The sequence below is a fragment of the Bubalus kerabau genome, chromosome 14, assembly GCF_029407905.1.
Source record: "Bubalus kerabau isolate K-KA32 ecotype Philippines breed swamp buffalo chromosome 14, PCC_UOA_SB_1v2, whole genome shotgun sequence".
Classification (NCBI taxonomy): Eukaryota; Metazoa; Chordata; class Mammalia; order Artiodactyla; family Bovidae; genus Bubalus; species Bubalus kerabau.
In genome coordinates this window covers 17,934,717-17,956,496 of record NC_073637.1, presented here as the reverse complement: position 1 = coordinate 17,956,496, position 21,780 = coordinate 17,934,717, and the positions used below count along the sequence as shown (strand labels likewise).

The window sequence follows — 21,780 nt, the reverse complement described above, 5'->3', positions numbered from 1 at the left end:
ACTCTGGCCCTTACTCTATTCTTTATCCCCTGAACCGCTGCCTAACCTGAGTGCCTTAGCATCTCTGGCCTGGACTATTGCAGTCATCTTCCTCCAGTCCACCTTCCAGAATGGTCTCCAAAACACTAACCTGCTTAGATCGCTCTTCATGAAAATATCACTGGGGTCTCTCAATTGCTCCAATACTTTGGCCACCTGATGTGAAGAGCTGACTCACTGGAAAAGACCCTGATGCTGGGAAAGACTGAGGGCAAAAGGAGAAGGGGGCAGCAAAGGAGGAGATGGTTAGATAGCATCACCATGTTGATGAATATGAATTTGAGCGAACTCTGGGAGATAGTGGAGGACAGAGGAGCCTGGGGTGGGTTACGGTCCATGGGGTCACAAAGAGTCAGACATGACTCAGGGACTGAACAACAAAAACAGTGCAATTGTTCAAAAGATAAAGGCCAAATTCCTTTGTGCATGACATACAGAGCTGCTCAGCATCTGGGCCCAGCCTAGTCTCCCAATCTTAGCTCCCATTTCTCCCTTCCTAGATATCTAAGCAGCAATGATTTTGAACCCCTATTATGTATCTTCATATGTAGTTGTTCCTTCCATCTGGACTGTCCTTTTTCTTATCATCTGATGAACTGAATGTATTTTTAAAGATTCAGCTAAAATATCATATTTAGCATTAGTCATAAAACCTGGCTTTGGCCCCTCTAGTCTCTTGGTGTTTTACACGGTTTAGTTATTTGCATGTACTGCTTTCACCTTACCAACTGTCAAAGTCTCAGGGAAGGGAAACCTGTGTCCTTCCCCTGCCTGAGGCCTTGGCTCCTGGGAGCGCCTGGTCCACAGCAGGCATTCAGGTCCCTCTAATCAGTGGCTTCCCAGGCGCCAGGCCCTGGGTGCAGGGAACACGAGGCTGTAGGTACTTGGTGCTTGTCCCCAGTATATTGACTCATCTGTTCACTCCACAAACATTTATTTAACACCTGCCACGTGCCAGGAACCCCATCAGACACTGACTTCTCTTGGCCTCAGCTTCTCAACTGTCAAATGAAGGTGAAATAATATTCACTCTTTCCATATTCCTGAAGTGAAAGTGAAAGTGCTCAGTCAGGTCTGACTCTGCAACCCCATGGACTGTAGCCCGCCAGACTCTGTCCATGGGTTCTCCAGGCAAGAATACTGGAGTGGGTTGCCATGCCCTCCTCCAGGGGGTCTTCCCAATCCAGGGATCAAAACCAGGTCTCTTGCATTGTAGGCGGATTCTTTACCGTCTGAGCCACCTTCTTCTTTTAATGGGCAGCGTGCAAACCCTGAAACTGCCCTCATGATGGCTCAGTGTAGAGCTTACAAGCACTTTGACTGTGCTTCTTAACCAGATTTCTAGAAAGATGTACACTGACTCTTGTTTTGTTTTAGGAGGCGATAGCCAAAGAAGCCAAGGGGCTCACTCAGCAGCAGCAGAAAAAGTTATCTCTTGAAGAAATGATCCAGACAGCCCAAAACTTTGTGGAAAAAATCCGCTTTCTTGTGGATGAGGTAATCAACTCTATGGGTAAAGCTCATTTGAAAGATTAACCTGAATATGTCTTCCTGGGGGGTTTGAATGTTTGCTAAGGATGAAAGATGGAGCTGTGTTTTTTCTCAAGTTCTGCTGAGCTGAGGAGGCAGTATTCATTTGAAGGGTGAGAAGGGACGTTTTTAAATTAAGTCAAACATGTATGACTTTATGGATTTTTTTTTTTAACGAAGCCTGAGTAGTCAGCAGAAATAAAAAGCACATTCCTAAAACAAAAACAAACAGAAAAAAAAACACATTTCTTAGTAGGCTCAAGAAAAGTCAAAATAAGCACAAGAACTTTGATAGATTTTTAACTAAGAAAACTGAAATTGAAGCTCATGTTCAGTAAAAGTTAAAACAAATCTTCTCATTTTAAAGTTAGTTGTAAGCCATTGTTAATCGTCTATACCCCAATACCAAAAAAAGTTTAAGCTTAAAAAAAGAAAAAAATAAGAAGAGCAGGAAAAGGGGAAAAAAAATTATTTGTAAGTAATATCTTCTGGTGACAACCAGAATGAGCTTTATAAAGTCCTCATATTTGCTTCTGTTATAGAAACCAGGTTTCCTGTGGGAAGGTTTCGGGGAGAGGTATAGGTCTACGGCTTCTGTTGTTCTTGAAAATTGTTTTTCTTGTTGCAAATCAGTCATTCCCTGGAAGCATAAAAAACCCTGAGACAGTCATTTTGGAATGCAGGAATTTTAATAAGCACCCAGAACGTTTGAAACAGGGCTGTGACTAACCAACCCTGTGGCTGGAAACCCTTCCCATGAGTGTCCCTGTTTCCATGTCAAGAGAGGAAGGGTACTAGTTACACCTGAGGGTTATGGAGTTAGAAAGAGCATCTGCTTACAGTCCAAGGACGTCAAAAGCTAGTTTATGACAATACACCTCCCTTTAGTTTTGGAAGCTATGTTGGCTCAGAAATGTGCATTTCAAATACTCACTGTGTAATGGGTCTCTTGGCAGGGAATTCTGCAATTCTTATCTTGATTAGCTCAATTTTAAAGTCTAATTTTCCACGCAATTTAATGCAGTTTCTCCTGAACCTAAAATGGAGTGAAAATACTTAACAATCATATTTTAGGTATAAAGTCCCTTGTAAAATTGTTTTTCCTTTCTGAAGATGGAAAGACATCCAAGGACATTAATGGATTTTTGTTTTTTCATCTAAATGTTCTGGAAATGTTACCAGGCTCCTAGGAGGTCTACTGCGTGAAACTAAATTGTGCTTACAAGAGTGCAAAGAAAAAAATTCCATTGGAAAGTGTAGAAAATGTTTGTTCTGCAGATGGAGAAAAGTAGGCGAGCAAAGATGCCAAGTTATGGGTCTGACTTGTGTATTGTCAAAGTGTGTTGAGAGTTTGGTGTATGGGGTTTCCATGACCTAAGACTTTCTTAAAGAAGCCGTACTTAACTTGCTTGGTTGCCCAGCTGTCTCAGTACCCAGACGGTTTAAGTTACAGAACTTTTGCAGAAGGGGGTTGTTTCGGGATAGGAGAACCCTGGAAATGCCTGTGTAAATGCCCACCTATCACATCCACCCGTTCTGCCCTGACAGCCACAGCACACCATCCCTGACGTCTTCATCTGGATGCTGAGCAACAACAAGAGGGTGGCCTATGCCCGCATCGCCGCCAAGGACCTGCTGTACTCCCCCATCAGGGACCAGATGGGTCAACACTGCGGGAAGATCAAAACTCATTTCCTCAAAGTAAGTCTGTGCTATTTTTGACTCAAAGACAGGAAATCTCTGTTTTTCCTGGGTTACACAGAATTCCTAGTATGTGTCCAGATTTTTGACTCAACCCTAAGACGTTCAAAAATCCGAGGACAACTAGAACATCTTGCCCCCTCTTGATTCAAGTTATGTTTAAGTAGACCATCCTAATATTTTCCATTTTTCCTTTTTTTTTTTAAATCTAGTGGATGTACCCTAAGGTTATTTTAAATTTTACTTCTTTGATTACTGGGAAGGATGAACATTTTTCTGTTAGTTTCCTCTCTACCTTTTCTCTTGGGTAATTTATCCATAGCATCATCTCACAAGTTCATCTATATCTTTAAACTAGATTGCAAAGAAAATTACAAGAGGAGAGGCTGATATTCCACAGAACTAGTTCAGGATTCCTGATGACTTTACATTGTAGATATATGATAGTCTTTTCATCTTGGCTCCCTGCACCCTTTGTGGGTTATAGGCACAATCTCTGGATAGAATCTACTGTCTTTAAATCAAGATTTAAGCCTTTCCAGGAGACCTTGGGTATTTCAGTTCTACTACAACGAAATTTCTATCCCAGAAGTGGCCTTGAGCAAACATGGAGAAGGAGTGGTCTCAAAGGCTTGTGTGCATGCATGCCGAGTCGCTTTAGTTGTGTTCAACTCTTTGCGTCCCCATGGACGTAGCCCTCCAGGCTCTTCTGTCCCTGGGCTTTTCCAGGCAAGAATACCAGAGTGGGTCGTCACCTGCTTCTCCAGGGGATCTTCCCGACCCAGGGATCAAACCCGCATTTCTTGCATCTATTGCTTTGGCAAGCAGGTTCTTTACCACTGAGCTACCTGGGAAGCCCTGATCCCAGATTAGGGGAATATTAATCTAGAGGAAACAAAACTACATCATCTGAAGACATGGCTAGGGAATAGTAAATCTGGAAAGGCAGTCAGGGTTCCGTGGTTCCTGTTCCAAGATTTTTCTTTCTCCCTAATTTAATATTCACAATGCTATTAAAAATGCTGGAACAGAATTTGCAGAGCTCAGTCCAATCCACCACCCAGAGTTGTGTTCTGAAGCAGAGTTCTCCAGCTTCAGTCTCAGAAAAGGACACTCATTACCCAAAGCAAGCTCTTTCTGAGAGGAGCTGGATGCACTTGCCAGAGGGGGGCGCCCAATCTTCTTTTTCTTTTCTCCCTGGGACACGTGTCGATGCTGAGTCCACCCCTTCTCAGTCTCATTTCCACCTCTATCCTGGTTTCTGCTCCACAGCCCTGAGTCTCATCTCTTCTTTTCAGGCCTCTAGCTTTCCATTTAGCTTTCCTTTATTGTTGTTCAGCCTCTCAGTTGTGTTGGACTCTTTGTGACCCCACGGACTGCAGCATGCCAGGATTCCCTGTCCTTCATCATCTCCTGGAGTTTGCTCAAATTCATGTCCATTGAGCTGGTGATGCTTTTCCCAGGATGCAGCAGAAAGTGGTAGCTGCAGACACCCTTCTGGGTCCTGCCACAGAGTGAAGTCTCTACAAAGCAAACACTTCTTTCTCTTACTAACTGATGGGCTAACTTCAACACAGTTTGTGTGAATGACCATCTTTCTTCCCTTTTTCTGACTGGCCATGATTACCCTTCTTTGTAAGCCAGTTGGCATTTCACCAGGACCGTGGAGGGAGGTGGGTGGGTTATGGGAAAAGCTCAGACTTTAGCATTCTGTCTTGCAAAACTTGTACACATTGGTGATCATAGTTTTTTGATACAGATTTGCATTCTTTAATATTTTTCTGTTTTTTTTTTTTCTTTCCCTCCCTGCCTTGCCATGCTATTCATAAACGGAAAGAAGTTGCTCTGGTTGGTCAGGCTTCGGGAGCACATGAGAGAAAAGAGATTGGGGAAGGGGGAGCAGGGAAGACACAGCCCAGGCTGGAAATACACATGAAATTACACGTGGGGTGTTGCTTCTATGAGTACCTCAGAAGGCGCTCAATAATGTTGCCTGAGTTACAGCTTGGATTCCTAAGTGAGAGACTACACTGTCTTGCAGGCAAGTTCAATGTGTGTATTTTTTTTTAATTTATTTAGTTAGTTTTTGGCTTCGCAGGGTCATTTTGTGCTAAGTTGTGTCTGACTCTTTGCGACTTCATGGACTGTAGCCTGCCAGGCTCCTTTGTCCTTGGGGTTATACAAGCAAGCATACTGGAGTGGGTTGCCATTTCTTTCTCCAGGGGATCTTCCCAACCCAGGAATTGGACTTAGGTCTCCTGCACTGCAGGTGAATTCTTGACCATCTGAGCCACCAGAGAAGTCTTTGTTGCTGCATGAGCTTTTCTCTAGTTGCAGAGAATGGGGCTTCTCTCTAGTTATGGGGTGCCACCTTCTCATCATGGTGGCTTCTCTTGGTGCAGGGCACAGGCTCTAGGGCACTACCACCGGCCTTCTGTAGTTCTGGTAGTTGTGGCTCTTGGGCTCCAGAGCACTGGCTCAGTAGTTGTGGAGCGCAGGCACAGTTGCTCTGTGACATGTGGGATCTTCCCAGACCAGGGACTAAACCCGTGTCTCCTGGATTGGCAGGTGGATTCTTTACCACTGAGCCACCAGGGAGTTTTTAAAAAGATGTGTAACCTACAAAGTTTAGGTACGCGGCCATGGTCCTTGTATAACAGCACAAGATATTAGCTGAGTGTTAGGTTCTAACCATGATTCACACATACAGGTTGTTTTCAGAGCAGCAGAGATGTAGGATGTTTTGTGGTTTTGTTTTAAGCAAGGGATATCAGTCTGGCTTGAGGCAATGCAATATAGTAAATGAAGAGTCTTGCTACTCATTGAAATAGTGCTCCATAGGTCAGCAGGATCAGCACTAATAGGGAGAATGCAGAATCTCAAATCCTACCCCACACCTTCGGAGTCAGAATTTGCATTCTACCAGATCTCCAGGCAACTCACATGCATGAATACACATATCAGTATGTGAGGAGGCCTAAGAGGATGGGCTCTGGAGCCAGGTGGAGCACGGTTAAGTCTTGGCTCTATTCCTGCCTTGCTCTGTGATGTTGGACAATTGTCTTAACCTCTTTGAACCTCCACTTCGTCATCTTTAAAATACACAGCATGAAAGAATTTGTTTTATAGTCATCATGAAGATGAATGATAGCCTATGGCTTGTTAATAGTATGCAAGTGATAGGACTTTTTGGACTGCAAGGAGATCCAACCAGTCCATTCTGAAGGAGATCAGTCCTGGGTGTTCATTGGAAGGACTGATGCTGAAGCTGAAACTCCAGTACTCTGGCCACCTCATGCAAAGAGTTAACTCATTGGAAAAGACCCTGATGCTGGGAGGGATCAGGGGCAGGAGGAGAAGGGGACGACAGAGGATGACATGGCTGGATGGCATCACTGACTCGATGGACGTGAGTCTGAGTGAACTCCGGGACTTGGTGATGGACAGGGAGGCCTGGTGTGCTGCGATTCATGGGGTCGCAAGGAGTCGGACACGACTGAGCAACTGAACTGAACTGAATAGGACCTTCTGTGTGTAGGAACATTCGACCAGGGCCTGGGACAATGTAAGTGCTCAGCACATGTAAAATATTATCATTAGACCAAGAAACAGAAAATTCAACAAGTATTTACGGAGTGCTTCCTGGGTACAAAGTACTCTTTTAGGCATTGAGGACATCACTGTGATATGACAAAAATCCTACTGTTGTGAATTGAAGGCCAGTGATGGATCCAAATGGCAGATTTTTTTGTTGCTTTTATGACAACAAAATAACCATAGGCTCTCAATAGCTATTTGTTGAATTGAACAAGTGCTTAGCACATTTTAACTATTACCATTATTACCGTGGGCTTCCCTGGTGGCTCAGTGGTAAAGAATCCGCCTGCTCTGTAAGAGATGCAGGTTTGATCCCTGGGTCAGGAAGATCCCCTGGAGAAGGACATGACAGCCCACTCCAGTATTCTTGCCTGGGAAATCCCACGGATAGAGGAGCCTGGCAGGCTGCAGACCGTGGGGTCGCAAAGAGTCAAACAACAATAACAATTATTATTGTAGAAGTGATGAATGGAGAGTTATTTATCTTATAATTTTAAAAATTTTGAGTTGCAATTATGGTTCTCTTACTAACAGCAAAATGACCTTATTTGTCTTTTTAAAGCTGAATAAACAATGACGTCCTACTCCCTAAAGAATAAAATCTAAACTCCTCCATATACTCAGCATGATTCTAAGCCTCGTCTGTGTCATTCTCTGTTTCAGCTCTTTCTTTGCTGAAAGCTTTCAGCAGATCCATCCCTGGCATAGAGTAAGCATTCAGTAAACGTCAGCCCTTAGCACCACTCTTAGATCCTGCTCTTGTAGCTTTGTTCAGGCACTTTCCTCTTCCTGGGACGCCTTCTCTATTATCCAACCCCAAAGTACTTATTAAAACCCACTGGAATATGTGAGTCTTTTTTTTTCCTTCCGGTTTTATTGAGCTATAATTGACATAGAGCACTGTACAAGTTTAAGGCATACAGCATAATGATTTGACTTACATATATCTTGAAGTGACTATCACAATAAATTTAGTGAACATCCATCACCTCATATAGATACAGAATTAAAGAAATAAAAAAATTTATTTCTGTGATGAGAATTCTTATGATTTATTCTAACTTTTTCATATGTAACATCAGTGTTCATTGTATTTATCATGTTGTACATTACATCCCTAGTATTTATTTATCTTTAACTGGAAGTTTGTACCCTTTCACCTTCATCCAATCCCCCTTGCATACCCCCTGCCTCTGGTAACCATAAATCTGGTCTCTCTTTTCTTTTTTATTATGTACATATGTATTTATTTGACTGTGCAGGGTCTTCGTTGCTTTGCACAGGCTTCTCAATGAAGTGGTTTCTCGTGTTGTGGAGCACAGGCTCTAGGCACGTGGGCTTCAGGAGTTACAGCACGTGGGCTCAGTAGTTGTGGCTCATGCTCTCAGTTGCTCTGAGGCATGTGGAATCCTCCCAGACCAGGGATTGAACCTGTGTCCCCTGCATTGGCAGGCAGATTCTTATCCACTGCTCCACCAGGGAAGTCCTAATCTCTTTTTCTCTGTTTGTTTTTGAAGTATAATTGACCTACTATACTATGTTCGCCTCTGTTATACAATGTGATGATTTGATATTTCTGTACATTTCAAAATGGTCACTATGCTAAGTCTAGTCACCGTACAAAGATATGGAATATGAGAGTCTTAAAGAAAGGGTGGAAATGCCTGCTGCTTCTTCTCTGGTCCAATGGCATCTTCTCTCTTACACTTGACTTTGAATAAGTGAATGCAGGTCAGCCTCCTTGTCTAGATGTGAGCTCTTGGAAGAGAGACCCAGGACTGTCTCTCAGTCCTTGAGACGCCCTTCTGGCCCTGTTCCCTCTGCAAGGTCTGGTGACACCTGGTGGCAGTTGCTGAGTTGGGTTGCTTAGAATCTTTCTGGGAAACTCACAGAGAAAGATAGGAAGGCAGGCGAACAACCAGGTGCGATTTGGACTCTGGGGCTTTCCACAAGTGCCTGCGAAATTGTCAGAGCAAGTGGTAGCCTCTCCTAGTGGGATTTTGTGACTCTCGAGGGGAAAGAAGTGGTGCAGAAGAAAGGGGAATTGTGTATTGATGGGAACGCCTGAGAAACAGAAGAGGCACTTTAGAAGAGTCAACAGTCTGGAGAGGTGGCCACTTTCAGAATGCAAGCCTGGCCGGAAGTACTGAAGACGGCTGAGTCTGGGGCCTGGGACTCCCTAGATGGGATGTTGGTGATGGTTTAGTCACTCAGTCTTGGCTGACTCTTTGCTGCCTCATGGACTGTAGCCCACCAGGCTCCTCTGTCCGTGGGATTCTACAGGCAGGAATGCTAGAGGGGGGTTGCCATTTCTTTCTCCAGGGGGTCCCCGACCCAAGGAATCCCCCAATCCCGGTGGAAATAAAGGTGCCACTCTACATTGAGCTGTGTCCTTCACATGTTGAGCACGCATGCACCCATGCACAACATGTATGTTGTGTATACACAGCACTCAAACTGGCACACACATAAACATACAAATTCAAATCTGAGTGCATTCAAAGAGGGAAAACAGGGCAGTAAGGGAATTTGAAATCACACTGTGTGAAGAAAGGATGAAGGAAGGAGAGGTGTCCAGCCAGGTAGAAAGGATGTGATAAGGCAGGTAGGTTCCTACAAGCCCACAGGGGCCTGACCTATGGGAGGAGCGTCTGAGTTTTTCTGAATGAAGCAAAGAGGCAGAGGCTATGGCTGAAACTCTAGGCTATTGGAAGCTCTGGGAAGGGAGATTTCAGCTCAGTGTGGGGAGAGGCAGGCTGTGTGGGTTCACGGTCCAGAGCCCAGATCTGATTTCATCTCCCCCTAATTCGAGTCCTGGCTCTGTCCCTGAAAAGCTGAGTGATCTCAGGCACTAGAAATGGCTTCCCTGAGTAACCCAAAAGATTCGGATCAGCTAGTCAGTTAATTGGATCCGGGACACTTTCTTCATGAATGATGCATAAGCCAATGATGGATACAAAAAGCTTTGCTAAGCCTGTTGATGTTTGGTGTATAAGACATTGAAGATTTTCAGTAAAATGAACACTTTCAGTTAAAAAAAAAAGAGCTGTATTATCTTAGGAACTTATTATAGTTAGCCTTTCTGAGCCCGAGTTTTCTTCTCTCTAAAATAGAGGCAATAACCACACCTATCTGTTGCTGCTGCTGCTGCTAAGTCGCTTCAGTCGTGTCCGACTCGGTGCGACGCCATAGACGGCATCTCACCAGGCTCCCCCGTCCCTGGGATTCTCCAGGCAAGAACACTGGAGTGGGTTGCCATTTCCTTCTCCAATGCATGAAAGTGAAAAGTCAAAGTGAAGTCGCTCAGTCGTGTCTGACTCTTAGCGACCCCATGGACTGCAGCCTACCAGGCTCTTCCATCCATGGGATTTTCCAGGCAAGAGTACTGGAGTGGGGTGCCATTGCCTGTTAGGTTTAAATGATCCAGGGCTTGTAAGTGCTTCATGCAAGGCCTGTTTAAACTTCAGGGCCCATTAAACCTGGGTCCTTCTCTAAAATCATGTGTTGTGCCAACTAGGGTCATTGGTCTCATTTTTATACAAGCCCCAGGGAAGGAGCTCAAAGAGTGAGGCCCATTTGGTTCCTACTAATGAGACAATCTTCCTTGTAACCTTTCCCCAGCTTCCTGGAAAACGGCCGGCTGGTTGGTCAGTACAAGCAAAAATCGACGTGTACCTGTGGCTGGGCTCCACCAAACACTCTAATGCCATTTTGAGCAACTTGCCAGCAGGCTATGAAGCAGAAATGTCCTCCAAAGTGGCTGGCACCCATCACCCACCAGCCAACCTGCTCTACCAAGGTATGATGCCCACTGGGCCAAGAGGGTCATGAGCTGTCTCTGGTGGGCTTCTGAGAAGACAGTAAGGAGAGGTGAAATGCGTGAGTTACTTGCACAGAATCAACTTATTTGCCTCTCTTAATACAATATCTAAATTTTCCTTCTGACCTTCCGATGTCCGTTTAAAAAGAATGAAGTCATTAAGCATATCTAGAGTACACACTTTTCTGTTAATAGAGTGTAATGAGTTTCTTTGTAGGTGGACAATACAGATTGAGTTTGTATTTTAAGCACAGATGTCTTTTAAAGAAACATCAGTAAATTCTTGTGCTAATAGGATCTGTGGAATTGAAGCAGATTTTCTTTTACATGGCATTGGGGTTTTGACCCAAAAAGAGCAGGCGTTTATGTTTTCCAGTAATGACCCAATAGGAACTGATATCACTGGGGTCACTCGTGTTTCTTTGGTTCTTTACTTGGCTACTTTTAGAAATTCAGCATGGTCTATGTAATCCCTTTTTCTGTACAGATATTTTCAATGAGTGCCATCATGTTTACATTTTCACATAATTCTTCTATTTTTTTATTGTGGTGAAAGTCACATAATATAAAACACACTCTTTTTATCATATTTAATTGTACAGTTCAGTGGCAAGGGCTTCCCAGGTGGCTCAGAAGTAAGGAATCTGCCACCAGCGTAGGAGACACAGGAGACAGGGGTTCAACCCGTGCGTTGGTAAGATCCCCTGGAGGAGGAAATAGCAACCCACTCCAGTATTCTTGCCTGGAAAATCCCATGGACAGAGGAGCATGGCGGGCTGTAGTTCATGGGGTTGCAAAGAGTTGGACATGACTGAGTGAGTAACATTTTCACTTTACCCAGCTAGTAAACTATCTCCAAACTCTTCTTTCTTTCCATTGCTTCCCATCTTGTCTTTAGAGAGTTTTCATCTTTGGGTGAAAACATCCACATCAAGTTATCTTTTTATTTTTATAGACACTATCTCTAGAGACCCAAAGTACCTGGACATATTTGCTGTCCCAGCTATTCAAAATTCAGAGGAGAGGAGAGATTTTTCCCAAAGCTTTCTGATCCTCGGAAGCATGTTCTTTTCACAGGGTGCCCTAATAAACTCTTTCTGCTGTGCCTTGACATTGATGGCTTTGGCCGCTTTCCACACCTCCTGGAGAATTTGGTCTCTTCATTCATTTAATGCTTCAGAACATATCCATTCAACCAATAACACCAATAATTAGTTTGCCCCTGCATATGGAAGGCACAGCGGGAAAACTAGTGAGGGCTTGTAGAGCCGAGTGAGAGCTGATCCTGGCCCTCTGAGGGGGCCATCAGACGTGCCTTTAATAAGCACACGTGGAAAATGAGCCGTAGCCCAGAGGTGGACTAAGCATGAAAGCAAAGAGGAAGCCACTTTACTAGTCTAAGGAACAGAGCTGGTAAGACTCAAGGTTTCAGGAAAACAAAAACCTAGCCTAAGTCCATGTCGCCTCCTGAAGTTGTGCAGGGTCCTGTCTATGTGGCTGCACTGGGGGCTCTGCTAACATTCTGGGGTTTAGGCACTTTGGGGGGAGCTGGTGGGCGTTCTCGGGGGATGAGCCATTCTCAAGTTCCCCCCAGCTGAGAGATGCGCCACTGATGTAGCCTATTAAGGAACACGTGGGCCCTCTCTTGACATACCCCAATCAGGAAATTCCTAAACCATCCACTGCACATTTCTTTGTTTACCGTCCCTTTTAAGGAGTTCTGTTGTGTAAGAGAGTTAAAGGCAACAAATGAATATAAAAAACAAGAGAGGCCATGCGTCAAGGATCACTAAGTCCATGGACCAAGGAATATGATTAAGTCACCCCCTCCTTGGGGTCCCCACCATCCCCTGGTCTGCCCGCCGTTGCCCGCAGCCCTCTCTCTGCTGCCCAGCCCATCGAGCAGCTGTGCTCACTCCTGCCTTTCACCTCCCATGTCCTCTGCCTATATCTCCTGCAGGACACTCAGCCCCAGCTCCTGTCATGAATTGATGTACTTGGCTTATCATCTGTCTCCTCCCTGGAGCTCCTTAAGGGTGGGGGCCCTTTTAGCTGCTTCAGAAGCCTCAGAGGCCAGAACTGCACCTGGTACACTATAGGCACTCACAATGCTTTTGGCTGGCTGAATGGGTGGATGGATGGCTCAAGACTTTATTGAGTTTATTTTTTAACAGCTTTTTATTTTATATTGGACTATTGGGCTTCCCAGGTGGCACTAGTGGTAAAGAACTTGCCTGCCAGTGGCGGGAGACATAAGAGACACAGGTTCGGTGCTTGGGTCAGGAAGATCCCCTGGAAGAGGGCATGACAACCCACTCCAGTATTCTTACCTGGAGAATCCCATGGACAGAGGAGCCTGGTGAGCTGCAGTCTATAGGTTCACAAGGAGTCGGACACAACTAAGGCAACTTAGCAGCCATTCACACATAGCCAATTAACAATGCTGTGATAGTTTCAGGTGGACAGCAAAGGGATTCAGCCACACATATGTATCCATTCTCCCCCAAATTCCCCTCCCTTATTGAGTTTATGGAAGCAAAGACAATTTGTGGAACCATCCCTTTCTTATACACACACACACACACACCAGAAACAGGAGAATTACTAAGAGATAAAATATGGTACTTTATTTTTTAGTTGAAGTATAGTTGATTTACAATATTATATCATTAGGTGTACAGAATAATGATTCAGTATTTTTGCTGAATTATATTCCATTATGTTATTATAAAATAACATGGCTATAATTCTTTGTGCTGCACAATATATCCTGTTGCTTATCTATTTTATACATAGTAGCTTGTATTGGTTCATCCCATGGCCCTTATTTGTCCCTCCCTCTGTCCCTCTCCTCTTTGGTAACCACAAGTTTGTTTTCTATTAATATATCTGTGAATCTGTTTCCATTTTGCATGTAGATTCAAAACACCATGATATTTCAGAAAGAGAGTTGGACTTTGTAACCTGAGAGAAATGAAATCCGGGCTCTGGCATTAGCTGTGCAATCTTGGAAATGTATCTTAGCCTCTTTGTGAGCCATTTCCCTCATGTAGAAAATGAAGATACTGATGTATATTTCACGAGGTGTTATGAAGATTAAAACCCAAAATGTGGTGAAAGCAGCAAGGAGAATGCCCGTTGCCAAAGTACCCACGACCACGACCTCTTCCCCCATCTGCCCTGTGACCATTTTGGTCTCAGCGGCTGTCGGTGCTCGTGGTCTCCCTCATCTGTCTCTGGATGCACCCACAGACACACAGCACACACAGGCACCCACCCACTCACACTCACCAATCCTAAGAAGCCTGCTAATACACACCCCTTCCCATTATTTGTCCACAGATCGTCACATCTTTCAGCTGAGAGCTCACGTGTACCAAGCCCGGGGCCTCATCGCAGCCGATAGCAATGGACTCTCAGACCCTTTTGCTAAGGTCACATTCCTTTCCCACTGCCAGACCACAAAGGTAACCAGGGAAGCCCACCTGCTTTCTCCTTGCAGCCCACTGCTGAGCCACAGCAGGCCCCAGGAAAGAAAAGGGAGAAAAAAAAAAAGGGCACATTGCAAATACTTGTGTCTCTAGATGTGTAGGTATTTTAGACCCAAAAACATGGATGCAAGGAAGAACAGATGTGGGGAAGGTCTACTGATCCTATATGATCTGCTGTCCTGAAGCCAAGAGGTCAAGTACCCGAAGCAAAGGCAGACTGGGGGAGGAAAGAGGGATGAGGAGGGAAGGAAGCTGGCATCCTCAGCTCCTCCTTCAGTTATGGGCACAATGCCCATCTCAGTGGGAAAACGAATGAACGAGAAAACAGCACAATTGGCATGAGGCTTGTGCTGTAGTCTCTACTGAGGGGTCTCGGTGGGGAGGAAAGCTTTTCTGCTTTGTTGTCAGGAAGCCCTAGACTCTGTATTTCCAGCTGGGGGTCTTAGCACACTTTTAACCCCTCTGCAATTCAGTGTCTAGAAAATACTGCTTCCTGATGGATGCTATGAGGATTCAAGGAGATGGATCTAAGCCTGTTTCCTCTGGTTTCTTCCTTTCCTGTGCACTGAGCGCTGACATGTGAAAAGAGGCCCTAATCAGCACATGCCCAACAGGCTGCTTTTCTTGTGAAATCGTGTTCTGTAAGGGTTTACTCTGTTCTCTGAGGATTCACTGTTTGAGGGAGGGGAGCTCAGTAAAGGCTTTGCCTAACTCTGGGAGTTAAGACAGAATTAGGACACAGAGAGCCCTGAGCTTACATTCTATTTCATCTACTCTCCAGCTGCCTTTATTCACTAAACCTCCATTTATCCTCTTAAAATAGGACTGTTGAGAAGAATCAAAAAGTTAAGTGTACAAAGAGATTGATAAGTAGTGGCCATTCCCTTGGCTTATTTTAAGAGGGCTGACATTTCTTTCCAAATTGAGGCCGTAACCTGGGAGACTGTGTTTTGATTTACAACACAGATTGAGATCATCCTATGAACTAGCATCTTGTCCATTTCACCAGTGCATCTTGTCCATTTCACCAGCTCAGGAGGAGTGAGGAGTGCTTGCTCTGTGCCAGCTCCTAGGCTGGGCTCAGAGGAGCTGGGGCACCAGACTCTGAGCTTGCACAGTGTAGGATCTGGGTGGGGCTGGGCAGTTCTTTGGCAGATGAGCTGGCTGCACTATGCTAAACCCCATGGTACTGGACCCCAAGAGCCACATGGAGAGAAGGGTTGGCTCTGCCTGGGAGGAAAGTCAGGAGAGACCTCAGAAGGAAGGTGACTTCATCCTCATTTAGTGAATAATCATGAAAACTTGAAGATTTCAGACTCCTTTCTCTTCCCTGTGTTTTGAGAGGCATTACATAGTATAGCGATTAGGAGTATAGAATCTAGAGCCCTTGATTAAAAGCAGGAGAAGGGGACGACAGAGGATGAGATGGTTGGATGGCATCACTGACTTGATGGACATGAGTTTGAGCAAGCTCCAGGAGTTGGTAATGGACAGGGAAGCCTGGCATACATACTGCAGTCCATGGGGTCATAAAGAGTCAGACACGACCAAGCGACTGAACTGAGAGCCCTAGTGCCTGGGTTCAAGCCTGAGCCCTTCCATTTATGAGCTGTGTGACCTTAAACAAAATCCTCTTTGTCCTCAGTTTATTCATTTCTGTATTTGTTTCTGTAAAATAGGGATGGTGGTATTGTATCTACCTCCAAGAGGGTGCATCACCCAGGACAGTGTCTTGTTTATAACAGCTCCTGGGTAACTGATTGTTAATATTGCCATTGAGGCTTGCCACCAGAAGCAAGGGAGATTCTCAAAAGGGGGCTCCCTGGAAGCCTTCTCTGCCTGCACAGCTTGGAGTTCCAGGTCCTTAGAGGTGATCTCAGGGCTGGAGGGTGGAGGAGGGGCAGGGAGTTTGAGTGAGTTCCCTCAGCTGATGTGTAATTCTCCTTCTATCTTTCATCTCTGTATGGTCTCTTCATTTGATTTAGACTTACATCTCAAAAAGCTTCCCTGGTGGCTCAGATAGTAAAGAATCTGCCTGCAATGCAGGAGACACAGGTTCAAATCCTGGGTCAGGAAGATCCCCTGGAGTAGGAAGTGTCTACCCACTCCAGTATTCTTGCCTGAGAATCCCCATGGACAGAGGAGCCTGGCAGGCTACAGTCCATGGGGTCACAAAGAGTTGGACATGATTGAGTCACTAACACTTTCACTTCTTTTCCCAAAGGGACAGATGACATTTATTTATCAAATAATCATTTGAAAAGGGAAACAAGTTCTGCTGAATCCTGGATACTTCATACTTTTGAACCAAGTACCTAATTTTTATTAATAATAATATTAGCTGTCATTTATTGAAAACTACATCTGTGCCAAGCACAATGCTAAGCTTTTTATATGCATTTTTGTCTATATCTAACTGCAGCCCAAAGGTTTAGGATAAACAGAATGATCTCTGTTCGTTTCCAAGGCAAACCATTCAATATCACAGTAATCCAAGCCTATGCCCCAGCAGTAACGCTGAAGAAGCTGAAGTTGAATGATTCTATGAAGACTGTTTAGAACTAACACCCAAAAAAGATGTCCTTTTCATTATAGGGGACTGGAATGCAAAAGTAGGAAGTCAAGAAACACCTTGAGTAACAGGCAAATTTGGCCTTGGAATATGGAATGAAGCAGGGCAAAGGCTAATAGAGTTTTGCCAAGAGAACGCACTGGTCATAGCAAACACCCTCTTCCAACAACACAAGAGAAGACTCTACACATGGACATCACCAGATGGTCAACACTGAAATCAGATTGATTATATTCTCTGCAGCCAAAGATGGAGAAGCTCTATATAGTCAACAAAAACAAGACCAGGAGCTGACTGTGACTCAGATCATGAACTCCTTATTGCCAAATTCAGACTTAAATTGAAGAAAGTAGGGAAAACCACTAGACCATTCAGGTATGACCTAAATCAAATCCCTTATGATTAGACAGTGGAAGTGAGAAATAGATTTAAGGGACTAGATCTGATAGATAGAGTGCCTGATGAACTATGGATGGAGGTTCGTGACATTGTACAGGAGACAGGGATCAAGACCATCTCCATGGAAAAGAAATGGAAAAAAGCAAAATGGCTGTCTGGGGAGGCCTTACAAATAGCTGTGAAAAGAAGAGAAGCGAAAAGCAAAGGAGAAAAGGAAAGATATAAGCATCTGAATGCAGAGTTCCAAAGAATAGGAAGAAGAGATAAGAAAGCATTCTTCAGTGATCAATGCAAAGAAATAGAGGAAAACAACAGAATGGGAAAGACTAGATATCTCTTCAAGAAAATTAGAGATACCAAGGGAACATTTCATGCAAAGATGGGCTCGATAAAGGACAGAAATGGTATGGACCTAACAGAAGCAGAAGATATTAAGAAGAGGTGGCAAGAATCCACAGAAGAACTGTACAAAAAAGATCTTCATGACCCAGATAATCACGATGGTATGATCACTCACCTAGAGCCAGACATCCAGGAATGTGAAGTCAAGTGGGCCTTAGAAAGCATCACTACGAACAAAGCTAGTGGAGGTGATGGAATTCCAGTGGAGCTATTTCAAATCCTGAAAGATGATGCTGTGAAAGTGCTGCACTCAATATGCCAGCAAATTTGGAAAACTCAGCAGTGGCCACAGGACTGGAAAAGATCGGTTTTCATTCCAATCCCAAAGAAAGGCAATGCCAAAGCATGCTCAAACTACCACACAATCGCACTCATCTCACATGCTAGTAAAGTAATGCTCAAAATTCTCCAAGACAGGCTTCAGCAATATGTGAACCATGAACTTCCTGATGTTCAAGCTGGTTTTAGAAAAGGCAGAGGAACCAGAGACCAAATTGCCAACATTCACTGGATCATCAAAAAAGCAAGAGAGTTCCAGAAAAACATCTATTTCTGCTTTATTGACTATGTCAAAGCCTTTGACTGTGTGGATCACAATAAACTGTGGAAAATTCTGAAAGAGATGGGAATACCAGACCACCTGACCTGCCTCTTGAGAAACTGTTATGCAGGTCAGGAAGCAACAGTTAGAACTGGACATGGAACAACAGACTGGTTCCAAATAGGAAAAGGAGTATGTCAAGGCTCTATATTGTTACCCTGTTTATTTAACTTATATGCAGAGTACATCATGAGAAACACTGGGCTGGAAGAAACACAAGCTGGAATCAAGATTCCTGGGAGAAATATCAATAGCCTCAGATATGTAGATGACACCACCCTTATGGCAGAAAGTTAAGAGGAACTCAAAAGCCTCTTGATGAGAGTGAAGGAGGAGAGTGGAAAAGTTGGCTTAAAGCTCAACATTCAGAAAACTAAGATCATGGCATCTGGTCCCATCACTTCATGGGAAATAGATGGGGAAACAGTGGAAACAGTGTCAGACTTTATTTTTTGGGGCTCCAAAATCACTGCAAATGGTGATTGCAGCCATGAAATTAAAAGATGCTTACTCCTTAGAAGGAAAGTTATGACCAACCTAGATAGCATATTCAAAAGCAGAGACGTTACTTTGCCAGCAAAGGTCTGTCTAGTCAAGGCTATGGTTTTTCCAGTGGTCATGTATAGATGTGAGAGTTGGACTGTGAAGAAAGCTGAGCACCAGAGATTTGATGCTTTTGAACTGTGGTGTTGGAGAAGACTCTTGAGAGTCCCTTGGACTGCAAGGAGATCCAACCAGTCCATTCTAAAGGAGATCAGTCCTGGGTGTTCTTTGGAAGGAATGATGCTAAAGCTGAAACTCCAGTACTTTAGCCATCTCATGCAAAGAGTTGACTCATTGGAAAAGACTCTGATGCTGAGAGGGATTGGGGACAGGAGGAAAAGGGGATGACAGAGGATGAGATGGCCGGATGGTATCACAGACTCGATGGATGTTTGAGTGAACTCTGGGAGTTGGTGATGGACAGGGAGGCCTGGCGTGCTGCAGTTCATGGGGTCGCAAAGAGCTGGACACGACTGAGCGACTGAACTGACTGACTAACTGAACTAGTGTCCTCAGTCTGCAGATGGGGAAGGTAAGGCTTGGAGACGCTTTAATTATTAATAGAAGGTGGTAGAGCCAAATTATGCTGGGAACTCAACTGGTAAAGAATTTGCCTGCAATGCGGGAGACCTGGGTTTGATCCCTGGGTCAAGGTAGTCCATGGGGTCACAAAGAGTCGGACACAACTGAGCAACTTTCACGTTGCCTTTCCAGGTGGTTCAGACGGAAAAGTATGTGCCTGCAATAATGGGTTCGATCCCTGGGTTGGTAAGATCTCCTGGAGAAGGGCATGGCAACCCACTCCAGTATTCTTACCTGAAGAATCCCATGGACAAAGGAGCCTGGTGGGCTACAGTCCATGGGATTGCAAAGAGTTGGACACGACTGAGTGACTAACACCTGTGGAGCTAAGATGGATACCCATGTTGGTCTAATTCCAAAGTCATTTTGCTTAACCACTTTGCTTCCATTTTGGACCAATACAGTATAATAACGCATATATATGGAATTTAAAAAGATGATAACAATAACCCTGTATGAGAGATAGCAAAAGAGACAGAGATGTATAGAACACTCTTTTGGACTCTGTGGGAGAGGGCAAGGGTGGCATGATTTGGGAGAATGGCATTGAAACATATATAATATCATATGTGAAATGAATCGCCAGTCCAGGTTCGATGCATGAGACAGGATGCCTGGGGCTGGTGCACTGGGATGACCCAGAGGGATGGTAGGGGGAGGGAGGTGGGAGGCAGGTTCAGGATGGGGAACACGTGTACACCTGTGGTGGATTCATGTCAATGTATGGCAAAACCAATACAATATTGTAAAGTAATTAGCCTCCAATTAAAATAAATAAATTTATATTAAAAAAAAAGAAAACTAAAAAAAAAAAGAAAGGGTTCTAGATTCCCTCTCCTGTTTCAGTGTGTGCTGCCTCCATGGGACTAGTCTTTGTGTGACATGCCCAGCTCATGCATGTAGGTGGAGAAGGCTGAGCTAGGGGCCCTACAGTCATAGCTGAGCTGGTCCACCATTCACCTGTAAGCACGTGTCTGAATGTGTTGCTCAAGGAAAACTGACTCTGAAGGGTGGGTTCTGCAGCAAATCCTTTATAAGTGACCTTCCCAACCCAGGGATCAAACTCACATCTCTTACATCTCCTGCATTGGGAGGCTGATTTTTTTTACCACTGCGCCACATGGAAAGCCCCTTATATGTGACTTAATGGTACAAAATAATTCAGACTGGAAATCCAGCTATTCCAGACATCACCAAGGACGTGGAACTTGGAAATCTTGTGGTGATAGAGCAAAGGGAATGAGAGACAGCTCCCAAAGAGAAAGACTTTGGGGATAGAAGGGGAGGGAGACTGTGTGGCTAAGATGGAGCTTGGAGGAGAAAGACAGGGATCTTAGCAGGTGGGGAGCATGGAAGCTGAGATTTCAAACAGGTGGTTGCTGAGTCCTGAGGAACAGGTGGTCTGTTATTAAGACACGAGTTACCCAGTGACCAAGACTGGCATGCAGTAGGTAGTCAATAAATGTTCACTCATTTATAAATGTGTGTGGCTGGGGTTGATTAGGGGGTGGGCAATAAGCACTTATTGAGTACCTACTGTATGCCAGACACTTTATATGCTTTATCTTAGACAATGGTCATAACAATTCTACAAGGTAGGTACTAACTCCATTGAAGTGAGTAAGACTAAGGTTCAGAGGGGCTGAATCACCTGGTCAAGTAGGACATAGGTGGATGGTGAAACCAGGGCTCCATTCCAGGGGTGTCTCTGAGACTAAAGCCACACTCCATCCATGACATCTTACTCCTTCTTCAAAGAGTTAAACTTCAGTTCAGTTCAGTTGCTCAGTCATATCTGACTCTTTGCAACCCCATGGACTGCAGCACCCCAGGCTTCCCTTTCCATCGCCAGCTCCCAGAGCTTGCTCAGACTCATGTCCATCGAGTCAGTGATGCCATCAACCATCTCACCCTCTGTTGTCCCCTTCTCCTTCTGTGTTAAACTTCAGTGTTACTAGAATCTCTCCAGCAATGTCATTGAACCAGTTTTTATAAGCATAACCTCTGAAGGAAGCCCTGAGAAAGTGAGGTGAGTTGTGCTCACCTTGGCAGAGAAGTTGTTATGGAATCCAAGCTGGCTCTGCTTGCTGCATGACAGGCCAGTGAATCCTAGAGACGAGGGGTTGAGGAACGGAAGAGACTTTAATCGATGAGCCAGCTGATGAGAAGATGGCAGCTATCACCTCAAAACAACCGTCTTGTCAGGGCCTGGTTGCCAGGTGGTTTTATGGATCAGAGATGGGGAGAGGCGAGGAAACAAAGTAAAAAGACTATTCAATCCTTGCAAATATCCCCTAGAATGGCAAGTCTCAGATAGGGGGATGTGTTAGTTTCATTTCCTTAGAGTCCTTGCCAGGTGCAGGGCTCAGGTTGTGTCCCTGAAGCAAGCCATTATGTATGTTTATAATAACAAAAAAGGGTTAAAGTCAAAGAAGCAGATCCAGTGTAAATTTAAATTTAACCCTTCCCGGTTACAAAGTGGAAGAATGTACTTTTGCTCGGA

The 21,780-nt window shown here is 44.5% G+C and overlaps 1 protein-coding gene across 1 annotated transcript in view; it reads left to right on the top strand.

The window, feature by feature from the left end:
• The window catches only part of FER1L6 (fer-1 like family member 6), a 134,411-nt gene that overhangs the window by 42,748 nt on the left and 69,883 nt on the right, over nucleotides 1–21,780 (top strand). The window contains exons 16-19 of the mRNA XM_055545883.1: nucleotides 1,417–1,536; nucleotides 3,118–3,270; nucleotides 10,489–10,666; nucleotides 14,030–14,154. Coding sequence (XP_055401858.1) covers nucleotides 1,417–1,536; nucleotides 3,118–3,270; nucleotides 10,489–10,666; nucleotides 14,030–14,154 — 576 coding nt within the window. The remainder of the gene's footprint in view (nucleotides 1–1,416; nucleotides 1,537–3,117; nucleotides 3,271–10,488; nucleotides 10,667–14,029; nucleotides 14,155–21,780) is intronic.